The 24,508-nt window shown below is 43.3% G+C and overlaps 1 protein-coding gene across 1 annotated transcript in view; it reads right to left on the reverse strand.

The window, feature by feature from the left end:
- ADAM12 (ADAM metallopeptidase domain 12) overlaps positions 1-24,508 on the reverse strand; it is a 174,088-nt gene that overhangs the window by 12,611 nt on the left and 136,969 nt on the right. The window contains exons 12-17 of the mRNA XM_088169446.1: positions 17,444-17,621; positions 12,580-12,669; positions 11,083-11,278; positions 2,937-3,045; positions 2,648-2,846; positions 89-166 (exon numbers count right to left, since the gene is read on the reverse strand). Coding sequence (XP_088025572.1) covers positions 89-166; positions 2,648-2,846; positions 2,937-3,045; positions 11,083-11,278; positions 12,580-12,669; positions 17,444-17,621 — 850 coding nt within the window. The remainder of the gene's footprint in view (positions 1-88; positions 167-2,647; positions 2,847-2,936; positions 3,046-11,082; positions 11,279-12,579; positions 12,670-17,443; positions 17,622-24,508) is intronic.

The raw sequence follows: 24,508 nt of genomic DNA on the forward strand, positions 1-24,508 counted from the left end.
TTATAGATCCTAAAGCCATTACAGAAAGTGATTTCTTGTCCAGTGGTTATTGAGGGATTGTAAAAGAATTTTTTCTTAGGATGCTTACCCCACGTCCATGGCACTTGGTGGCACATTTATGGACCCCAAAAACACTGGTGTTCTGGCACCTGCGGTTCAGGCAAATCTGCAAAATAAAAAAAAGCAATATATTTAACAAATACAGAGCTGCTGGTGCCCCCAGGGCATCGTATCCCTTCTTTCAGCAGTAAAATATTTCTCAACATGCAAATATATATAATTATATGGACACAAAGGACACCAGGATTGGGTGCCTTCTTCTTATTTTCCTTTCAAAGTCTTTGAAATCCAAATCTGAGCAAGTTGAATTCTGCTCTCCTGGCCAGCCCTGGTTTCACCCACACTTTGTAGTGTTGAAATGTTGAGTTTGTGCAAGCAAACCCTCACAGTTCCACTCAAGTGCAACCAGTGGGGAGACCCTGGGGTTTGGGAGGTTTTTAAACCAATTTAAAAATCAGTAATTTGCATTTTTTTTTCAGGACTAGGAGTGCACTGAGCAGGATTCCTTCAGGTTCCTGCTCTGCCTTCGTGTCTTCACTGCAGCAGATGATTCCTCGAGCAAAGCTTTGGATCCTGGTGGTGTAAATGATCAGAGTTTTGTTTATATCAATGATGAAATATTTTTCATTCCACTAACAGAACCTGGACCCAGGGGCAGGTGAATGTTTAAGTGTGGTCATTGATTTTCATGGGCTCATCATTGTTTTCCAAGAAAACCAAGGTCTTTCTAAGTTTTTCCAAGTTAAATAATTTTTTGGGGTGTCAAATATAAACCAGCCCTTTTTCACATTTGATATTTATAGGAAACGGAAGTAAACAAATACCATATGCACAGGAATAAAATTCAAATTTTTTTTTTGTTTTCCAATCATTGCAGATAAACTTTACTCTGCCAACGGAGCTGAAAATTGAGGTTAAGCAAAATTTGTGCTGAATAATAATAACATCAACCAACCACACAACTGATGAGCACGTCAGTAATGAGAAGTTACCCTATTCCAAACTGAAAAAAGACGAAATTAGGACTGGAATAACTGTTCCTATACTATGTTGACAACGAAAAAGGTCAAAAAACCCCACACTGCACATTTTTGCTCATGTTTAACTGCAGTGCAGTTCAGTAGTACTAAAAGTCAGTCACAATAATTAGCATTAAGCTGGGAATAGTGTTGAAGGAGGCGACAGGGATGCTTAATCAGGGCACTTATCCCCTGGGGGGAAGGAAAAATGGAAAGGAAATTAGAGTGAATTGGCATCAACATGCAAGCATGGAGAGAATATGGTCTGATTACAGCACTATTCACAATTCAAATATTCACAGTGCAGCAGCTCCCAGAATTCTCATCACATTAAAATGGCTGCGTTTCAAATTGTGCATCTCCAGTTGAGAAAACCCAAGAATATTTAAATTCATATTCTTAATCCATAATACAAATGCACTAATGTCCTCAAAGTAAAACATACAATTTCAGAAGTATTAGCCTGTGTATTCTATAGTGTGGATGTGTATGATTAGATAGATTAGAAAGATTAAATACTCATTAGTAAAACATAATGGGGTGCTTTCTCAGCGCTTTGAAAAGACTTTTTATAACAGATTGACTTAGAAATGTTGTAGGGGTTGTTTTCCTCTAACAGAGCTGTGGTTTCTCTGGGGATGGATTTCAAACCTGTTCCCAGCACAGTGAGATAATGCAACGTAATTCAAAAGCATTCAGAAATTTAGAAGCTTAGTTGAATTTACCACAAATTATCAAAACATTTGTTTCCCCTCCTTTTTGCAAGCAACCCACTGAGGGTATGGAAACCTCCTTGATTTCAAAAGCTCCTGGACTTCCATTCCTCCTTCCCCTGAAAACTCATGGCTGCCTCCCATCTTTCTCACTTGCTTTCCTCACAAAAGAAAAGCTTAGAATGAGACAGCCATGTGAAATCTGGGCTGCATTCACAGTGGATAATTCACAAAGTTTGCAAAACACAATTGCAAAAATCGGTTTTGGTTGCTGAGCATCAATGGGTTTATAGTTTTCAAAGACTGCATACAGAGATAGGTTTTCCTGCATGAAAAAAAAAGAAGTGGGGAGCCATAACTAGAAGATAAAATACATTTTGAACCCAAAGTGAAATTAATGACAATTTTGCAATGTCAGAGATGCTGGGAAAGGGAATACATTGAACTCAGGAATTCATTAATTCATTAATTTTGCTGGACTTATTTTGCAGAATACCTCAAGCCTCCATGGGCAGATACTTGAGACTGTCTTCAAAAAATCAGTCATAGACTTAAGCAACTTGCATTGCACAGGATCCCAGGTTTGGGTTGGAAGGGACTTTAAAGCTCCTCTATTTCCAACCCTCTGCCATGGCCAGGGACACCTTCCACCAGATCAGGTTGCTCAGATTTGCATCTGAAAATCTGTAATCCAGAACAGTGGCCAGAAGGGAGTAAAATCTATCTCAGTCTGAGCAAGAGAAGCAATTATTTTATGGGGGAAAAAAAAAAACAACCCAAAGAAAAATCTACAAAACACTTGGCAGAATGATGCCAGTGATGCTCTCCTTTTCTGGCAGTATTCCAGAATCTTACTTTTCCATCTTCACACTTGGTTCCTGCCAGCACCAGCCCAGGGTCAGGCATATCATCCCCCAGATAGACGTGGGTGCCACGGCACAGGATCTTGCCCCCCTCCTGGAGTGGGATGTTGGTTTCTATGGAAACAGCATTGGTACCAATCACGGGTCGGTTCGCTCCTCCTTGGCACTGGATTTTTCCACACTTTGCATCCCTGATGGAAACAAACACAACCAAAGGACAGGTGAAGTAAACACATTTCCAGTGTTCCCTCTCCCAGCTGCTGTTTGCAGGGGGGCCCTACCTGGGTTCACATTTGGCAAAGGAGCTCTTGGAGTCTTTCCCGCAGTTGCCGTAAGGGTCTCCGGCAGAGTTGACTCTCTCAAAGCAGATCCCAGGAGCGGGTTTTGCACCTGAAACAAAACCTAATCAGAACTTTCATCTCATACAAGGTGTTTTTAATAATTTCCTTTGAGCTCTGCTAGTGCTTTAGGGGAAAAGAGGGGATGTGAGCTGCATGTTGATGAGGCCCAACAAAAGAGCGGTGCTGGATGTGCATGCTAATGGAAGGGTTTGGATGTGTGGGATTGCCAGGGTTGTTTGTCTCCCCTGGCAGTGCTGAGCATCAGACAATGCAGAACTCCTTCTCTTCCAGGATTTCTCCAAGTGATAGCCCTCTTGCTAATCCTCCTAGGACACAAAAGCCTCTAGCAAATACCAGACAGACAAAGGCCAGCTGCACGGTTAACTCCCTTCTTCTGCATGCTCTAGTGAGACCCAAAGAAAATTCTTTCAAAGAAAGGCCTGTTTGACTGCACTTGAGAACAAGACAACAGAAAAAATCCTGTTGTAAACTGGGTGTAAAGATATGAGGACCTGACATGGCAAAGGGAAATGTGCTGCTATTAACTCAGGCTGAAGTACTGGGGAGAGCAAAGGAACCCATCCCACCTTAACCCTCAGGACATCCACTCCTGAGAGGAAAGATTGACATGGAAGAAGGGGCATTTCTGCCCTGGTGATAGAATTGGGAATTTGGGAGTTCAGGCAGCATCTGGTTCTTATTTATTGTGGTCTTCTCTGATAGAGACATTGCCTAATGGCAAAGGAACTTCCCTGGTGGGAGTAGGGCTGGAAAAGCTTGTGCAGACAGATTATTCATCCCTGCACTTCACAAGTTCAAGGGTACTATTCGAGCATCTCTTCTAATGCTTTATACACACAATCTTCTGCTCATTTCCCTCCAGATTATCACCAATTATAGAGTATCTTCTAGGGGAAGATGCATCCGTTCATCTGGAATGTTGAAGAGGTGAAAGATCTGCTTCCCTGGTTTGACTGCTGCAACAATTCATTAGTCTGTGTATTGGAAATTAATCCCTTTGTTCTACAGTGAAGTGTGGCTTTCATTTCCAGCCAATAATTGCTGCTTCTTGCAAGATTAAGAGGCCCTTTGTTAGGGCTCTTTACTACTCTGTGTTTTCTTTTCATGAAAATAATTAACAATATCATCAAGTCACCATCACCATTTCAACTGCTCCAACAGGGAGACTGGGTTTGAGCAGAAAAAGAACTGAGGAGAAACTCTGGCTAAAACTCTGATCAGAGACCTGCTAGCTGCATTTCTTTCTGTGCTTTTGACAGATCAGCCAAACTAAAGCAAAAAGAACTTGGCAGCAAGTGATGTGATAGCCCAAAGGCTGAGAATATCCCATTTCTACAGTGCTCCTGATCTTTAGCAGAGACAGAACATTTCAACTAATGCTACATTTTTTCAAATGTTTTGAGCCACTTCCAAGTGTGTATGCCCCTAACTGTGGGTAAAACATAGCATTTATTTAAGCCAGCCTAAAGATTTAATTTGAAAGCCTTCAAAGATGAAAATATTCTTTTTTTTTCTTCAAAAAAAGGGGTCAGATTGCTGGCGAAAAAAATACAAATATGATTGTAAAACTTCCAGCCAGTGTGGATCTTTTCACTAAAAACTCAGAGATTAAAACTTCAATTAATTATCTGCATTTCATAGTCAGAAGCTTGACTAATACTATATACTGCTGAACAGCAAACTAATGCTATTAAGGAAAAAATATTAAAACTTGGAGAGGATTAAGATGGCACCCTCTTTTCCTTCTAACATTTTTACATGCTGAAACTGGAAAATTCAGAAAGAAAGGCACAGAAGGAGCAGAATATGAGCTGTTGGTTCCCTGGAGAGAAGGACAAGAGCTTGAAATGCTTTGGAAGATTATGATCAAGCTTGCTGAGTTCAGAATATTTTTTTTTTTCAAATCTGGAACTATTAAAAGGGACTCACACAGGATTCTTTCAATTCTTTTTCATTAAAGTTCAAGCAATAGCAAAAAATACTACCCCCCAAAAAACCCCAAAAAACCCCAAAATCAAAACAAAACAAAACAAAAAAATCAACAAAAACATCCAGACAAGGTGCTGTGCAGAAAAAGCAAAAGTGAAATTTCCATTTTCAGCATGTGGATGCCTCCTCATCTTTCCAGGGTGAGCACACTCACTGTTCAGCTTGAGACAAGCATTACCATGTGCATATTCCATGGCAGCTTTGGAAGGGCTGGGGAGGGAACAAACACTCTGGCAGCAAGAGACAAAGGAAAGCTGCTTTTTCTAAAACAGCATTTTCTAAAACTGCTTTTTCTAACACTACTTTTTCTAAAACTGATTTTTCCAAAACTGCTTTTTCTAAAATAGTGTTCTCTACAACTGCTTTTCCTAAAACTGCTTTTTCTCCCACGTGTGCAAGGACCAGCTTATGCAGCCCTGGCTGTGTGCAACTGCTCTTGTTTTTGGTCGTGTTTTTGGTCTTGTTTTTGGGCAGGAGCCTGAGCCCCAGCCCAGCTGATGCCATGGAATTGCAGTGGCTGGATGCTCCCTTGGAGATGTGGCAGCAGCATCCCAGACACGCTGTCCCCTCAGTGCTGTCCCCTCCCAAAGCTGCCAAAAGCCAAATGAATGCTCATGTCCTGTGCTCTGTCACAAAAGCTTCTTCTAAAAATGGTTTTAAAAAAGGGAATGCACTCACTGAACACCAAGGGAGTTTAAGGTGTTTCTCTTCCTCTTTCACCTGCTGGAAGGTTTCTGTGTGGTTGATTTTTTTTCTCCTGAATTCAGAAGCCAAGCATGGCAGAGATGATGGCAGGCAGCCCACAGGAAGGGAAACACATCTGCAGAGTCCTTGCAGGGCTCACACCCTGAGCTTTAACTCCAGCTAACAACACTCGACAAGAAAAAGGATCTCATGGAGCACAAAGGAACTCTCCCCTGCCAGGCTTGGAGCAGTCTGTGTGTGAAAACACCTGGTACCCAAAGATCATCTGCAGCCTGGAAACCAAAATCCAGCTCCAATTTCTGCCTTTGGTATCCAACCAAGATTTGGGATTCAGATGGCTGCTCCCTCTCCCCACTGGCTTCTCACAATATTTGCACTTTTTTTATGGATGAAAACATAGCAGAGTGTGAGATGCTGAACAGATGGAGCTACCAAGTTAAAAGGAGGTTTTCAGAAGGTGCTTAAAGAAGAGAATTGTAATGTTGTGTTTCTGGAGGAAACCCGTTTATCACGACTGCACCACATAGACTGAAGCAGAAAGTCCTGTCTTCCTCTATTTTCTACCTCTGCAGGCAGAGGCAAAATGATTTGTGAAGGATTTCTGGTGGTTATTAAGTGGTTTGAGCTGGATGAGCAGAGTTTATTTCACTTTGCTATTGGTAATTATAGTATCATGACCCTGTAATTAAGGTCCTGTCAGCCCTTCCACACCAAGCCTCATTCAAGGGATTAAATCAGCCCTTGGAAGCTGCAGAAGGTCAAAGCTCACCACTGTAGCTGGCAGCCTGGAGATTATTGGGTTTTTGCTCCAAATATGTATATTGATGAGCCCACTTTTTTCTCTATGCATTCACAAAAAAAAAAAAAAAAAAAAAAATTAAAAAGAGAAGTTGCAGGGCACAGAAATGCTGTGTCATTTCAGACCTGCTGCCATAGGAAAACACCAACGGCCTCTTGTGAGGAATGAGGGAAATTTCTGACCATGGTGCTGATTCCATGAACACGAGAAACAGCCTCTATCAGGCTGACAGCAGAAAAGGAAGATATTTCAGTTCAGTTCCCAGCTGTCTGTGGGTGGGGAGAGGGGAAAAAACAACCTCTGAGTAACAGGCTGGAGCTCTGTGGCTCAGGCTGTGCCAGGCAGCACCACAAATAACTGTGCAAATAAATATAAGCACAAAAAAGCACAGTTCTCTGTCGTGTGATCTGGGTTTCAGCTCATTAAATTTGTTTTTGCTGCAAAGCAAAGGTTCCACAAGCTGCTTGTAGCTTCTCTCCCCATCCTGGTGATCCCTGTTCTGTCTGGGCAAGAGCAAGATGGGGTTGAGCTTTTTTTTTATTTTTTTTTTTTTTTGCTTTTAAGGAGGATGATGTCACCACCCCTGAGAATATTATTTAATCTTTCCCATCTCCTGAAGAAAAGGGCCTGGCCATAAATCTGTGATGATCAAAATAGTTTGGTTTCACGGAATTCAGAAAATTGCAGTGCTTGGACAATTAGCTTTTTTTCAAAAGCAATGGTTTGGTCAGATATCTGAGATGGGCAGCTCATTTGTTTTGTGTCTGTAAGGCTCTACCTGGCAAAACCTGCACAGTTCTCACATGGTAACAAATATTGACATCTAAATTAAGAATGTTCCTGCCTAAACAAATGGCCATGTCCATTCAACACATTTAAATGTGTTCTAATTATTAAATCAATGCCTGCCATTGGCTCCCCAAAATCATTGGGTTTTTTCCCACTTGGGGAAATAGAGGAAAACAAACTGACAAACTTCCCTAAAGAATGATTTCCTTGTCAATGTAGAAAAAGCCATGAGTTTAAGGTTGAGAATCTTGTGTTGCTTGGTGATCAATGATTTCTGTGTCTTAAGCAGCTCCATCTGTGTATCTGCTTCTCCTGGAAAATGCCAGAGGAGTCACAGACACCACACAAAGCATCACCACTGATGCATTCCTCAGTCACTGCTATCAATAGGTCACATCAGTGCAATTTGATATTTTTGAATATGCACCAAAAAAGGTCACCAGCAGTTCCTGCTCCCCAAGGATAAAAATGACATGAATTATGGAGGGAGAGAGAATGGAGAGCTCTGGGTGTTCTGGGAGCAGACTGGAATCAACCTGAGCTCTGAGAGGAATTCATGGCTATTTTCAGAGATTGTCTCTAGGAACTCCTCCCTTCTCCTTCCCACTGCTTTCCATGCAGATAAGAAAGAGTAAAAAAAAATTTTCCTCTATTTTATCAGAATCACTGTGTTGAGAGTAACAAAAACAACCTCAAGGAAATGCAAGTGCTTTTCTGGAAACAGGTTCCTACTGCTCAGCCTAATGTAAACAAGATCTGACAGTATTCATCATTTTCCTTTAAATAGATCTAAAAACATGAAGATTGACATTTATCATTGGGCTTCTGGACATCTGTAACCTGATGAATCAAGAAAGATGTACAAGGGAAGACATTAATAAGGAATTCAATCTATACCGAATATTATTTTAGGAAAAGTTATTGTATTTTGTTCTGCATGGATTTCTCCTGCTGGGAAGAAGAAAATAAGGAGAGAATGAAAATGAATTGTAATATGTTTTTTTCTTTAGAGGGGAGAATTTTTTTTTAAACCACAAAACTACTTCACTCCAACACAGGCAGGCAGTTGTTAAAAACAGTTCTAATCAGACACAACAACCTGGTAAAAGGTTCCAATGTATATTTTTGATACAAAGTCCAGAGACAACATCTTAGAATGTCAAATCTCTCTTTGTGCTGCAAGCAAGGTTGGAAAGATGTGCAGTTTTTTTAATCTGTACCATGGTATTTTTCTAACTGCTTGAGCCACCCAGCTTCTCTTCCTATTCCACCCCACATCTGCCAGCTCCTACTTCAGCCAGAGGTGTGATAGAGCAGTGGATATTCACATCCCTACTCTTTAAATCCGGAATATAGGAATTATTTGAAGTGTCCAAGGCCAGCTGGACAGGGCTTGAAGAAACCTGGTCTAGTGCACGGTGATGATCTCTAATGTCCCTTCCAGCCCAAACCATTCTGGGATTCTGTGTTTATTTTTAATTTATACTTTCAAAAACGTGGCAAGAATTAAGATTTTCAGTTCAGGTTTGGTCATGTCCCATTTGCCCTATTTAAAATTTTTATCCCTGGGCCTTCCCAAGACAAAACCAAAGGGTATTCCAGTCAAAGTCTGTTTGGATTCTGTTCTCAACAAAACATCTTGCTCATAAACAGACTCCCACAGCCTGGACCCTGGAGCCTCCAGCACAGCAGTGCCCATATTGAACAGACCCAAGAAAGAAGACAGGACAGAATTAGGGGAGCCCAGGGCTTTGGTGGAGTTGCTGTGTTAGGAAGCAGACCTGGCAAAGAGCTGCACAATTCAGCTCCCTGACCTTTATTGGAATTTTTCTCAGCCACTGAAACCATGAACAGCCTGACCGAGTAACTTTCCACAGCATGGGAAACTGGTTCAGGAGGAGATTTTTTGCTTTCTACAAGAGAAAATGTGTCTGTGTCCAGGGATTAGAAGTCCCAGTCTGACTAAGCCTGGAGGCTATAATTGTCCACGGCTCTGTGAGCTCATATCAACTCCATGACACGCGTGGGATTTGGGGGAGCACAGCAGGGGTTTGTTCCACGTGAGGAGTTTCATTTTGAACTGGAACTCCTGAACGTGTTCTTCCACCCACGTGGCCAAGCTGACCTGCTGCCTGTACCACTGGGGCTGGTTCTTGAGATGCTTTAATGCTCTTTTAAAGTGAGATTGTAAAAAGTCCATGTTCTCTGGGAAGGAAACAGATAAATTCTTTAGTGGAGTTCTGAGGAGGGTTTTGACCAAGGGAAACATCTGTGTGCCATTATATTGATACAGAAGATTTGGAGCAGAGTTGGAGATACTGAATTGAAAGGGAAAAGTGAGTTTAAAAGAAATAATTACACCTATCTCTAAATACTGCTTCTCCTTAGGAGAGGTAAATGTTTTTAAAATTTGAGATAGAAGGTCAGAGATGCTGAAGGAGACATGATTTGGATTCAGAGCAAAATGCTGAGTTAATACTTGCACTGCAGTGGAAGGGTCACGGGGCTTTATAGAAAGCTTTATCCCTTTCCTGGGATAGATGCTGAGAACAACTCAAGAACTCATGTTACCAGATTTCTGCAAAAAGGGAGCAAATTCCCACGGGAGAATAAAATCCCTTTCTGCTTCAGTGCACACCCTGCTAAAAGCACTGTCAGGAGGCAGTTTCCAGGTGACACCAGCTAATAAAACACACACAATGATCCAGGAGTCTCATGTTAGTGTCAGAAGCTGAGCCCTGGCTGGGATGGAGCAGACACATCTGTTTTGCAGATGAGCTGTTTTGAGCACAGGAGGAAGCTGTGATTTCAACCTGCCAGGAGCATTCAGCACTTTGTGGGGTGACATCAGGCCATATCAAAGTCAGGAGGAAATGATTTGTCTAAGCCCTATCCATTTGCAGTGTGTTGCAGCACGAGCCTCGTCACACGAGAAACCAACAGGACAGCAAATCAAGGCTGGAATGAATCACCCAGAAATTCAAACAGCTACAGATTGGTGCTGCATCCTTCAGATGTTTATTCCCCTCTGTCTTAGGTTGCAATACAGAATGTGACCAGGGGTGTGTATTCTATCACCATCTGTTAAACCAGGTGGGGCAGTGATCCTGATCTCTGTGGGAGATATTCTCTACTATTGGCCATCTGATAAAAGCAGCTGGGGCAATGTTCTTTATCTTCCCCACAGCCCATCCTCCCTCCAGGAGATCTCTCCTGTTCATGGCCATGCAGTCCCAGGGCAGGGCTGATCAAATTCCATCATCCCATTGGGAGATGCTCCAGCCAGGGCAGGAGCCGAGCATTTCCTACCCAGATCAAAGGGGAGATTTGGAACAGCAGAGCAGCCTTTTCCCACTGGATCCCAGAGGAAAACCAGAGCCTTGCACATCATCCCTGCAGCTTTGGAGGAAAACTGCACCTTGTGCAGGAGCCCTGCTCCAGCAGAACCACATCTGTCACTGCAGGAGGATGCAGCCACCATGGAATGGGACTGCACCAACCCTGACTGACTGACGGGGGCAGCTTGGATTCTCACTCTGTCAGGGTTTGGGGTTTGTTCTCTGTAATACTGTATTTCTATTTTAATTTTCCTAGTAAAGAACAGTTATTCCTATTCCCATATCTTTGCCTGAGAGCCCCTTAATTTCAAAACTATCATCATTTGGAGGGAGAGGGTTTACATTCTCCATTTCAAAGAGAGGCTCCCGCCTTTCTTAGCAGACACTTGTCTTTCAAACCAGGACACCCCGCCCAATCCTCTATCAGAGGCTGGCACTCACTCACCTGGGCCCCAGAGGGTGATGCACTGCTGCTCGTGGGTCTGGCAGATGCCGTTGTAGCAGTAGCCATCCACGCCGTGGCACGCGTGCCCGTCGTGCAGGTAAACATTGGCCGGGCACTGCGGGCTGGCCCCCGTGCAGAACTCGGGCAGGTCACAGGAATTGCTCGACTCTCGGCAGGAAATCCCCGCTGGTTTGAGCTGTAAAACAAACACAACTTCAAGGGCTGTGCTGTGGCTGGGTCAGCCATGCAGGGCAGGATCTGGTTTCTCCACTCAGCTGGCTGCAGAGGGCAGGGATTGCACAGCTCTGAATGCTCTGCTCTGAGCCAAGCTGGGAGGATTTGGCAGGAACCAGGGGCAGATGAAGCTGCACACATGGCTCACATGGCTCAGGAAAAAAAGCAACCACAGGTGTTTGCAGGTGGCTCCTCCATCGTGTCTGATCACAAAAACTCTGGAAAAGAGGATCTGGAGCACTGGCAAAAGTCAGACCAGAGACCTTTCCACCCAGGGCAGCTGATCACAGAACACTGGGCTGTGTCAGGGCTCAGGAAGCCACCAGCTCACTTGGTTGTGGATTCAGATGCCCAACAATTCCCAGGCTGGAAGGTTCAATTCAATGACCTTGGATAGACTGAATAGATCTTGAAACCTTAATGAATCTATGGAGTTACATTTCCTACATGGAAATGTTGTTGTGATGGGCATCAAGATCTCTCAAACTTAATTACAAGACTAGTCCGTGTAACTGTTTCTATCCCGTACTGATTTCCATGGAAAATTATATTTTTTAGGAACAGATGTTGGAATGTGCCCATCTGAACATTCACTCTCAACAGCAGCCACAAAAGTTGGGTGTGCTCTGGGAGCAGCCCTGAATTTTAATCACATTGCCTTTGGTAAAAAGCAAAGGACATGAAGATTGATTTTGCTAAAAAGCAATTCCTGGCTGTGGGGATCCCTTGCTGCTCCAAGCTCGTGGGTTGCCACAGACACGATGGCAACTTGCTGGATGCTTTATTAGCCCATGGGCAAGGGAGGGTCTGAGAATTCAAGCAGGTAAATGCCTGTGGCAGGTTGGCTTTTATAGAGTATTAGGAGACCACAACAGCTGATGATCTGCTATTAAAAATACAATGCTGTTGATAGAATTAATAATTTAAGAACCTTCCCCCCAAAAAGAGGGTTCAGCATTTAATGACTGCTTGCCATGTAAGAAGGAGAAAAATTAAAGCACACAAAAGTTCATGAAAAATAAGTTTTGCATGAGCAACTGAAGGGGCCACAAACAGCACAGAGAGAATTTAAAAAATCTGTTGATCTGCTCCTTCAGTAATTTATATTTTGGGAATTTTTCAACTGCTTACATGACATGCAAGTGACTTAATGCTTATCAATACCAATTTACTTGTCCTCCATCCTTACTTACTGCACTGAAGCGGGGGAAAATGCAGAATTGTGCCCTCCCCACCTGAAAAGAGCCATTTCCCGTGGCTCACCTGGCAGTCCTCGCAGCAGAGCCCATGTGCACACACTGCTCCCGGGTTCAAGGCACAGGTGGTTGCATTACAGCACCGGTTTGTACATTCCTGCATAAATTTGGGAGGGTAAATTCAGAGCAGACAACGTTCAGTCACAATGAGCCGTAAATCAAGAGGCTGCCTATAGCTCTGCCAAGAAAAGCTGGGCATGAAATCATGAATTATGCATGAAATTCGACAACCTGATCCAAACAGCCTTGTCTGCCCTCAGATTCAACAAGCCCAGTAAGTGTAGTAAATCCAGAGAAGCTGCTGAGGAGGGCTGGTTTATTCCAGCTATGGATCTAATCCCAAATATCACAAACAACCCAAGCGTGCTGACACCGATCCTGATGGAGCCCAGGGGTGTTTTATTTCCACAGGAATCAGTGGAATGATTCCACTGCCTCCAGAGAGATCCAGGAGCTGCTCTGCAGTTGCAGAGCATCACGACTACAGCTCTATTTTGTGATAGCTGCTGGCCAGGCTCCTGTTTGGATGGAGGCTGGGGCTGCCACAGAGGAAGACAAGGACAGGATTCCATGTAATCCCTTATCAGAGTACAGCAGTAATAGAGCTCTGAGATACGGAATGAACATGAATTGCAGCCTCACTCACTGATACAGCCCAATTTCACACTTGTGGATTAGATGGTGCCGTGTGTGGGCTCCTGCAAACTTTATTGTCAGTACAACGAGCTTGTAAGGAGCCTCAGAAAAGAATGGATTTGTTTTTCCAAGATAATGCCCACAAGCTGCAAGTTACACCAGCTGAGCTGGAATCTCATCTCTCTCGCAGAAAATAGCAGCAGATAAAATTGCTCTTCAGCTGTGTTAAGTCTGTTTGACTTAGCAAGGGATGGCGAACCATACAGGGAGCACAGGGGGAACGAGTGGGTTGGAGAGATGTTCACAGCCTCTTGTTATTTCACTGGCTTCTCAAAGCTTCCCAGCTGGAAGGGAGGGACTGACTGACCAGCAAAAACCAGGATTCTCAGCATTTCACTGTGTTTTATTAATATCTTCCTGGATGTACAAAGCCAACTGTGCTCTGAAGCAGAGGAACAACTTCCTGCTCCTATTTCTGATCACTGGAAGGCAGCAGGCTACAGAAATATTCCTGTGCAGCTGCTGCATGTCAGGAGTAACATTCCTCTGCACAGAAGCACGTTTTATAAATTCACCTGAAAAACAATCGGAGATAAGCAGAGCAGAGTGTCAGTCCCATTAAGGTCCTTCTGAACAGGCAGCTGCAATACCCCCATCCTCTGGCTCCACAGCAGCATTCAGCATTCCACAGGCAGACTGGGATAAACACACAGCTCTTCTCCTCTGAAATTTCCAATTGCTATCTCACTTATTGCTCATTGCAGGGAATGAGCTTGGTAAATAGTTTTTGTGCCTGGGCTATCAAATTGTCAGGAATGATTTTAACATAAACAAGCAAAAAAAAAAAAAACCAAGAAAGGGTCACCAGGCTTTTGGAGGATGGAGGCTGCCACCTGAAATTACTCCTGTACTGGAGATTATTATTATGATGATGATTATTATTATTAGTTATTATTGATAACAACAGCAATGATAGGAGGAAGTTTCTCACCATGGCTCTCCTGGCTCTTTAGAGGAACCAGAGCAGCCCAACCCCAGAACAATTCCAGCACTCCCTACGTGATGTCAGGCCCTGTCCTGTGGACAGGACACCTGCTTTTCACCCTCTCTTTTTTAAGAACACAAGACACACCCCCCTGGGTCAGCCCATAACTCCTCTGTCCCTGTGTCCCCCTGAGAGCAGCCAGCAGAAGATGTTTAGGGACAATAACACCTTCCCAGTCTCCTGCCTTCCCTCGGCTCCAGGGACATTTTTAGCACCTGTAAGAGTCAGAGTAAAGGAACTCACAGGTGACCAACACAGTCAGGGGAGCAGCTCCTTCTGCTTGTCTGAAACTTGCCATTTTCTAACTTCATCTGCTCATTTCTCATGGGGAACAATTTCTCCTCACTCACCCTTTCCATTCCCCTCACGATTTTATCAGCTTATGTTGCATTTTCCTTCATTTTCTTCTTTTCAGCCAGCGCCCTTTTGAAACTTTGAACCACCTTATTGCTTTTCTCTCAATCTTTTTTCACTCTGCTTTATCCTCCCTGGGATCAGGGAGGGGTAGGGAAAACCTGCACAAGCAGTTTCAGGCGCAGCAGATTTATAGAGGTCTGCTGGTGCTTTGTTTTGTTTCCCTATTTCTCCCCTAGTACTTTCTAACAGCCTATTTACCTTTTAGACCACTCCTGAGCACTGGGCTGACATTTTCATGAGACTATTTATTGCAATATGAAGTCTTGTTCCTCCATGGTCAGAGTCAGCTCAGAGTCCATCATCTTCTTTGTGTTTTTGGAATGTGTATCACTCCTCAGTGAGTCCCATTTCTCATCTTAATGCCTGTTCCAGCAGCCTCAGAAGGTTTCTCTGCAGTCCTTCACAGCCAGCTTTCATCTCCAGCAGCCTAACTAATATCATCAGCAAATTAAAGACTATTCCTCTTCCCAGGCTCTTTATGAAAATGCTGAGTGCTGTAGTCCCCAGGACATATCTCGTGGATTCAGCACAGCAGATCTCCTTCCACTGCACCAAATGGATGATTTACACCTGGTTGTATTTCTAATCCTGTAACCCAAACAGTTTTCTCTCCTTTACAGCTGCTCAATCTCCCAGAGAAGCTTTGGTGAAAGGTTTGGTCCAAAGCCTCTCTGAACTCCTCATAGGCTGCAGTGACAGCCCTGTCCCTTTCCTTCCACTTGTTAAACCCTTCAGAGCACTGGGATGGATTTCTAAGACAAGATTTTGTAAGACAAGATTTTGTAAGACAAGAGTTCCTGGCACAAAAGCCGTGTTGACTCGTCCCTGGCATGTCACAGCTCTTTGGGCACTTGCTCCTAATTACATTTGGAAGTAATTTGTCTGACTTCTGAGTTAGCAATTTGTAGTTTTCTGTTCCCCCCTTGCAGTTGGTTATAAAAGACACATTTTCATTTTTCAAAGACTAAGAGTTTTTATTTCCCTTAATTCTTTTATTTTTCCATCTATAATCCACATTAACCCTCCTTCCACAGACCCTGCATCACATCAGGCATTTTTGGCCATATAATCTAAAAGTGTTAGAATCATAAAATCATAGAATGGCTTGGGTTTGAAGAGACCAAAAATCATCGAGTGCCACCCCAGCCATGGCAGGGACACCTCCCACTGTCCCAGGCTGCTCCAACCCCAATGTCCAACCTGGCCTTGGGCACTGCCAGGGATCCAGGGGCAGCCACAGCAAATCTGGGCACCCTGTGCCAGCCCTGCCCACCCTCACAGAAGAATTTAACCCTAATATCACTCATTCTGGGGATACTGCAACACTATGGACAGAACTCAGCTGGTATAAATGATTGGGAAGTGAATTAGTAACTAATCACACAGGTTTTCTGGAACCACTCAGATTAGAGCAGTAAATCCCAAATAAATTTAATTGCACCCAAGCTGCAGTTTTTCCACTATAACTAAAAAGGCAAAAAGACAGAAAGAAGAGGCAAATCAAGCCACTGCTTGCTGACACTAAGTGGCTTTGACTTGAAAAGGTATCACTAGCTTTCAGAAATTAAAACAAGAAAGATAACTGGGTTAGAAAGACATTTGCAAGCTGCTTGCACTCTATTGACTTTAAACAAGGAGATAAGGCTGCTTCCTCCAACCCTGCTACCCTCGGGAGGGAGTGAACTGTCAGGAAATCCTCACGGCTTGGACAAATCCAGTGCACTCCATAGGCAGCAGGCTGCAGTATCTTGCTGTTTTAACTGCCCCCATCTCTTTTGTCTGTAGGTCCCTATTTATCACAGGAAACAAATCCTTCATCTGCTGCTGCCTTTAATTCAGATAATCAGAGAGAAGTTCAATAAAGCCAATGAGGACAGGATGTTCAAGGGATAAGGATGCCAGCTTGGATATTATCTGACCCCCAGGTTTTGCCTATCTCCTGCTGATCTGAGGAGTCCTGTGACACATTCACTAAACTGAATGGAACAATCTTTGAAGCAGCAGCAATCTGTTTGGGAGGCAGTGAAGGCTCTTTCTGTTGGGAGGTAATTGGCTGGAGAGAAAGAAAAATCCTACAGTGAAGGAGGGAAAGGTCTTGTACCTAAAAACTGAAGCTGCAATGAAAAATACCCGGCCAATATTAATATTTCTATTTCTATAGTGATATATATATATGGATAGTGAGGCCCTGGCACAGGATGCCCAAAGAAGCTATGGATGCTCCATCCCTGGCAGTGTCCAAAGGCTGGACAGGGCTTGGAGCACCCTGGGATAGTGAAAGGTGTCCCTGCCCATGGCAGGGGGGAATGAGATGATCTTTATGGTCCCCTCCAACTCAAACCATTCAATGATTGCCCAGTTTCTATGGTTATACTGACATAAATATAAATATAAATATATGAGTGGCTTCTCATTGATGGAAACAAACCTTCAACTAACACACGTTTTCTGGAGAAATTCGAGCCAAGTTCTCAAACTTCTCTGGAGTTTAGCTGCTTAGCTAAGGCTGAAAGGGACTTGTGGGAACACGAGGTCATGGCCAGTCTGCTGGACAAGCCAGGCTTTGCTCTCTAAGGATGAACTGAGCACATTCTTAATCCAAGCCCTGCCTGAACTCCAGCAACTCGAATACACTCGAGACTCCCTGCACTCCTGAGGTTTCAGCTGATGGGATGGAAGCAGAGAAGGGATAATTCTGTTTTACACCAAACACACCAAACCAACCCTCCACTGTCCAAAACCTGCAGGCAGGAAGTCCCAGGTGGTGTCTTACCTCAGGCTCCCCACAGTCACACTCCTCTCCATCTTCCACATAGCCATTGCCACACTTCTGGCCACCAAAGGACTCCTTGACTTCAGGCAGATTAAAGAGACACATTCCCACTCCTTTCTCCAGGCTGTTTTCCAGGTCCTTTCTACTGCAGCTACTGAAGACCATGGGGAATGGATAACTGGAGAAAGAACACATGGAGACAAAAGGAGGGTTGTTATATGAGATGAAAACCTCTCTCTCCTGGCACACTGGTGACATTTTAGCACATCTGTGCCTTAACAAGAAGATTGTGTTCAGTTTTTATCACACAGAATTGAGATACAGCAATTCACTGTGAAATCGAGACCAATACATTAACAATAATTTCTGACTATGAGTAAGGGAATTTTCACTTTTTCTCTTCGTTTTATGGCTGCTGTTAGGGATTGGAAGTGTTCACATTTGAAATTCCTTCTCCCTCTTTTGCACATGGAGTTATAATGCAAATTATGATTGTGAGCCTAAAGAAATGCTGGGTTTGCAAGTAGTGTCCTGCATTTGCAGGTCTGCAAAAGATCCTAATCCTTCTTGGAAAATTTAGCCTCAAATGGCAAAATCATTTATCTTGCTCTGCAGAATGGCAAACTCTCTGCTCCTTTCAGGAAAAAAAAAAAGAATAAAAGAAAAAGAACCACTGTTACTTGATAAGAGCCTGCTTCTGCAATTCATCAAAGCTGAGCTTGGGAACTGCATGATTAAAGCAAAGACAATTCTTATTTTAAACCAGCAGGACTGTAAGGGCACTGTGCTGGAAATATTCCTGTTTGGAATTCCCACTGCAGACTGCAGGATTGGGCCCTGCTGTGCAGACACATAACAGCTCCCACTGCTTTTGCAAAACACCCAGACAGTGCAAACAAATCCATCCTGTGCAGTACAAATATCAGCAGATAATTGGTGTTTTTCTCTGGCAGAACTTAATTCAGTTTCTGCTGATGAATGCCTGCAGTGTGCCTGGCAGAGGAGACACCAAGTGACACCAAGTGACACCAAGTGACACAGGGGAGCACAGCTCTGTGTCCCACGGGCTGCTCTGTGCTGAGATGTCCTGAACCAGAGCCATGGAATGGTTTGGGTTGGAAAAGGACTTGGAGAGCATTTCATCCCAGCTCCAGGGGCACCTCCCACTATCCCAGGGTGCCCCAAGCCCTGTCAGCCTGGCCATGGACCCTTCCTGTGGCTGTGCCAGGCTCTCTCCACCTTCACAGGGAACAATTTTCCCAAATATCTCAACGTCCACGTTGAATTACATTGAACCTGTGCCACAAACACATCGTAGAGCAGCTTCTCCCCTGGCTCTGTACCTTTGTCACTGCCTGGTCCAGCAGTAACTCAACATTTCAGCAGCTCAGGAGCCAGCCTGGCAATTTCACTTTACTCACTGAGTGCTTTGTGTCACCCACGTGTTATTAGGATTGTTATCCTTGCAGACAAGCAAGATAACAGATAGAAATTCTGCACTGCTGAACTTCAGACTTCCATTAATCTCCTGGTGTTTCTGATATCCTCAAATGAAAAGCTTGTTTTGGGAATGATGATGCCCGTAGGTCTTAGAAAGGATAATTTCTATTAAAAAGAAAGAAATGTTTGGCAACTACAAATGCAATAGAGCTTCCTATGCTGACATAAGGAAGTTAATTAGGATCTTCTTGAAGGTTATGGATACATTACAGAACAGAATATATTTTGTGCCTAGTTAAAATTACCTCTTTTACAGTTTCTTTTGCAATAAAACAGCCAGCTCATTGGAAAAGAACATAAACATGAGTCTGAAGAAGAAAATAATTTTCCAATATCACTATAGGGCTTGTCAAGTTAAAGTAAACAGTTTTGAGTTTCACTGACATATGACTTCAGAAAGCTAATAGGCATCTCCATGTAATAAGCAGATTGCTGGAAAATATCAATGTTTCAGCAAAATGACAGAGTCTAAGATAAATAAAGAAATTTCAGAATAGCAGGAGGTAGGAGCCAGGCTGTTAGCTGGGCCCCAAGGGAGGACAGGGAAGGTACTCAGAGTAATGGAACAGAAAATAAAGGCTTTTGGAAAACTACTGACCATTTAATATTGAGCAATTGGAGATGTTCTTAACAGGACACCACAAACTTCTGTCCTACCCTCAGTGCCACTGGGAAGAAACATCACAAAATTCTGTGTACGTGACTGTGAACAAGTAGATGGGTGCACATTCCTGCCAAACAGCAGGAAAAAACAAAAAAACCCAGATACATCTGACTGATAAATCCTGATGAGGGCTTGATCAGACACAGCCCTCATATCAAAGTGTGAATAAATGAATAGTGCACCATCCAGGCAAGATCCTGCTCTTCAGTGGCACAGATTTACTTTGATATCCACTGGGGTGAGACATGAGACACACAACTCACAGGGAATGAAATCCATTCAGGAACAGGTTTACTTTGATATCCACTGGGGTGAGACATGAGACACACAACTCACAGGGAATGAAATTCATTCTGGAGCACAATTAATGCAGATTTCCATGTGACAGTCTCAGCCACACACAGATCACGAGAGCAGCTCACCAGTCAAAGCTGTCAATGTTTTAGGGCTGTTCCTTGGCATCCCTGGATTCCCAGGGCCATCAGCATGGATGTGAGGTGTGTCTGTCCATCAGCAGCAGGGCAGAGTCCTCTCTCTGTGCCAGAGGTGAAATCGTGTCACTGCTGATGAATGAGCTTTATGTTTCCCCCCCCAAAAAAGGAACTTCAAGCTGTTTCCTATTTTGAACTCAGAGATCCATTCATCTTCTGGCTTTTCCTGCTCCTGATGCTGATTTCCTCAGCTGACATCAGTACAGCACATGGCACATGATGACATTTCCTGAAATGCTTCTTCTTTACCAAGTAATCCCCAAATAAAGCAATAAAAACCCAGAGATAAATCCAGCTGGTGGAAACAGAGAAACTTCAGGGTAACCACACCAGGCAAGAGAAGATCCTACATCAATTGGTGCCAATTGGTATTTCATTGAAATCTTCATTGATCTTTAATGTGATATTCTGATACAAAACCAGTCTTCATTTTTTTGACCAATAAAGTTCCAGTAACAGCCACAGCACTTGATTGTTGTGATTTCAGGCTGTATTTTGTCTGTCTTTGCAATTTTAAAGCTGTTTCATCAGAAGGGTGAAATCACTGGCAGATGGGAAGTCACAGATATCAGATGTCAGGGGTGCTCAAACCAATGTTTGAGTGGATCTGGAGCTCGTGAAAAATGGCAAAGGAATGGTGATGTGAAAGGAATTCATCCTCTGAACAAATGCAGGAGCTTCCTCCCACTACCCTGTAAAGAGGCTTCTGATCTCACCTGGAAGGAGCTGCCTCAGGGTGGGAGAAGGGAATGGGGTGTCCACAGTAAAGTCAGTCCTTGACCTGTCTCCAAGATTTCAGTGATATCTAAACAGGGATGTTTGTGCTTCCTGTGGTAGCTCAGACACTTATTCTGTTGGAAAACCAGCTCATAAATGCCATGAGAGAACATTCCAGAGGTAAAAGATCCATCAGCAGTCTTTAAACTCCATTCATCTTCACTCCAGACATTTTCTGTTACAGATCCTTTTTTTTTTTTTTTACAGTTGGAAAGAGAAAGGAAACTTTAGTCCAGCCTAACTCTTATTCTAAAACGCTGTGTCCCATACATTTTTTACACTGTCTGAATCTGTAGATTTAATACACAATGGATCATTTTGTCAAACTGCTCTGGCTGTGAGTACAACTCTACAGAACTCAAATTGTTCCCAGCACTGCCATCAGTCTCCTCAGGCTTTACAGCAAGGAAAAATATTTCAGCCTTTCTGCCCCTCCTGAATCCACAGCATTCCTTGGTGTCTCCTTGGTGCTTAAAAGATGTGTTTAATCCCCAGCAACAAATATCCCAGTTTCCAACAAAAATAGCTTTGCCTGCTCCTGCAAATAAGACCTTCACAGTAGTCAGAGGATCCCTGGTAATCGATTCCTTGGGAAACAGAGCCTGGGCTTGTCCCATTCATTTATTTTTCAAGCACTCCAGCCTTCCAAATGCCAGGTTCCTTTAGGCAGTTCTGCATTTAGCCTGTATTAGATGGCTCCTTCCATTAACTAAGTGAAGTGGCATCAGCACTCTGTCAAGTCCCATTTAACAAGAGAGGATTCTTTGTACCAGCACCTCGCTGCCCAGCACAGGCTTCTTTTCTTTTCTTTCTTTCTTTTTTTTTTTTTTTTTTTTTAATGAAATATAGAAGCTCATCTCTGTCATCTCCATTTCAGAGGAATTCCCCTTCCTCAGGGGCTGGATGACAGGAGAGTTCAAGCACAGGAACTGAGCCAGTGCCCCAGAAAATGACAGGCAGAGGAGATGAGAGAGCCAGAGCAGTGAGCAGAGACGAGGGGCTGTGCAGGGTCACAGCAGAGCAGCTGCACACCCAGCTCTGGTGCCACTGCTCAGCCTACTGGGATGTTCCCATTGCTGTCCTCCCCACTGCTCCATCTGGAATACACCTGGAGAGGCACTGCAGGAGAGCCAAATCCCCCCAGCAGCTTTGCAGCACCTCCTCAGGAAAGGTGGAACTCCTCTGGGTCCTCCAATTCCTGTCTGTCCACATCTCAGAACTCAGCTCCACCTCCCCTGGGCTCCTCCACCATGAAACGCCACAGGTTTGTCTGTGTCCCAACAAGCTGAAGGGCTAACACAGCAATTCTGGGAGTTCTCCATCCATTGCACAGGAGGATAAACTACAGGCTCACCATACCTTCAAAACATTTTGATTATTATGATTATCACTATCCAATCTCACTTCTTATTCAAGAGCTGCAGGATTTTTCTAAAGGAACTGCATTGTTCTGTCCCAAATATTGGTGTACACACACACACACAATATGCATATACACATCCATTTATAGGGTTCATTTCTTCCAGTTCACATCACAACCTGATTATTCAGCATTATGGCAATGTTTATACAGAGCTTTTTACCAAAAGACCCTGAAGTGTTTTACAATTATTCACTCAATTAAAATGCACGAGAGCCCCAAAGAGCTCAGTTTAGTACCACCAGACCTCCCTCCCTGAGGTAATATGATAATTGGAGATTATATTAATTTTAAAAGAGATTTTTTTTTTTCTTTGAGCATGCTTAGGGAAACAACTGCTGGCTAGCTAATTTCCAAAGGTGCAGAAAACTTGGACTGAACTTTGCCCAGAATTCCTGAAAACCCAAACCTGAGGGGCCATATCTGGAAAAATCTCTGGCACCAGCTGTGCTTTTTAGGAGCATGAAGGTGCTCAAAGACAAGAGGGGTGCTGAGTCAGAAGTTTCTCTACTCCAACACCTGAATTTCCAACACTTTCCATGAGAACACCTTGTCTGAACTGACCACCACGGTGACCTTGTGTCTGTCTCGACCCAAGGACCCTTTGAGATTCAAAAATATGAATATTTACTCTCCTTAATCTCCAAAATTCCTAATTTTTGGCTCTCAGCTGGGGGGGATGAGCAATGCAGGCCCTTTTATTGGAATATGGAGATGTGAGTTGGAGCCTCCCCCTTGTTCAGACTCTACAGAATGCCTGACACAGAAATCTGAGTTTTCTGTTGCATATCCCAGTTTCACACAAAAACATAAAAATGAGGGGGGGGGGGGGGAGATTAAATTAAAGAACAGGGATAGGGTTGTTTTTGTTAATACAGGTGTAAATAATTTTTCCATGGAAAAAATGACAGCACTGGAGGGAGCAACCCAAGAATAAACCTCTAGAAGGCAGAAACTCAAGCAGCATGGATATTTCTAAACCCAGGGAGGTGTTGATTTCAAGGAACTGTGACAATTTTCCATCCTCCTCTAACTCCTGATCTAATTGACGTAATTCTTTTGCACTCAAAAGCATCTCCCTTGGTTTTAACCTTCTCGACATTATTACTGCTCTCCAGCTTTTGAAAACAACTTTTCATGGGCTCCTAAGAGAGATGAGCCTACCAGAATAAAAGTGAATTTGCTATGAGATGACATTTTTTGACACTTCCAGCTCTTCTGTACAGCAAGTATGTTAATGAATTAGTAAGCATAAAGAACTTCACAGAATTAGGTGTCAAGCAGGAGATAAAATCCAGTTTTCTTTGATATTGAAATAGGTGCTCAAATACTACAGATCCCTTCATGTATCAAGTTCTGTCACTACACGTTATTTCCTACACCTCACATTTTAGTAGCAATTGTTTAAAATTAGACAAGTGCCATAAAGTGGAAGGACTTTTTAATCTATTAATTAGACAAGTGCCATAATACGAGAGGACTTTTTAATCCATTATTTAAACAATGTCTTAATTTCTAAGTACTTTTGAGGGAAAAAGGCACAAATGCAGTTTTTTGACGTCACCAGCACAATAAAGGAGGAGCTTAAAGGTACCTGCAGACTGTTTTACACCTAAAGCTTTTGCAAACAGCAAATTTGGAAAATTAGGAGGAGGGGAGAAGCTGGAGGAGCCTTTGGGGTCTTGGAAGCAGAACCTGACAGAGCTTTGCCCAAATTATCAGTCCCAGAGCTGATGGGGCAAATCTTTTTCAGGTGGTTTGGAAGGATTTAGCTAAAAATGTGGAGTGGTTTTACCTACAGATGAAATATTTAAATGGGAAGTTTGCTTCAAAAGGCAGAGGATGTCTGACAACCCATACTTATTTTTCTAGCCTATTTTTCACTCCCTTGTTCCTCTTTTGGAGTTTTAATCCCCAGATCATTAATAAAGTAGAGCACAGAATTGGGCCATGTAGTTAGAGATGACATCAAAGCTCTCCTGTCTGAGCTCATGGTCAGTGACTTCAAAACAAGCCCAGATTTCTCCTACAGCTTTTGTCACACACACTCCATGGTGGCTTCTAACTCTTCCAATAAATAACTGGGAATATATCACACTGGTGGTTAATTTAATTGATGTCTGCTTGGATGGCTTGTTGTGCTACAGTGGAATTTCCAGGCTTATTGGAAGGAAAGCCTTTCCAAGTCAATGTTTAAGCTTTGCACACAAATG

The sequence above is a fragment of the Sturnus vulgaris genome, chromosome 8 (genome assembly GCF_052056855.1).
Source record: "Sturnus vulgaris isolate bStuVul1 chromosome 8, bStuVul1.hap1, whole genome shotgun sequence".
NCBI classification, from domain to species: domain Eukaryota; kingdom Metazoa; phylum Chordata; class Aves; order Passeriformes; family Sturnidae; genus Sturnus; species Sturnus vulgaris.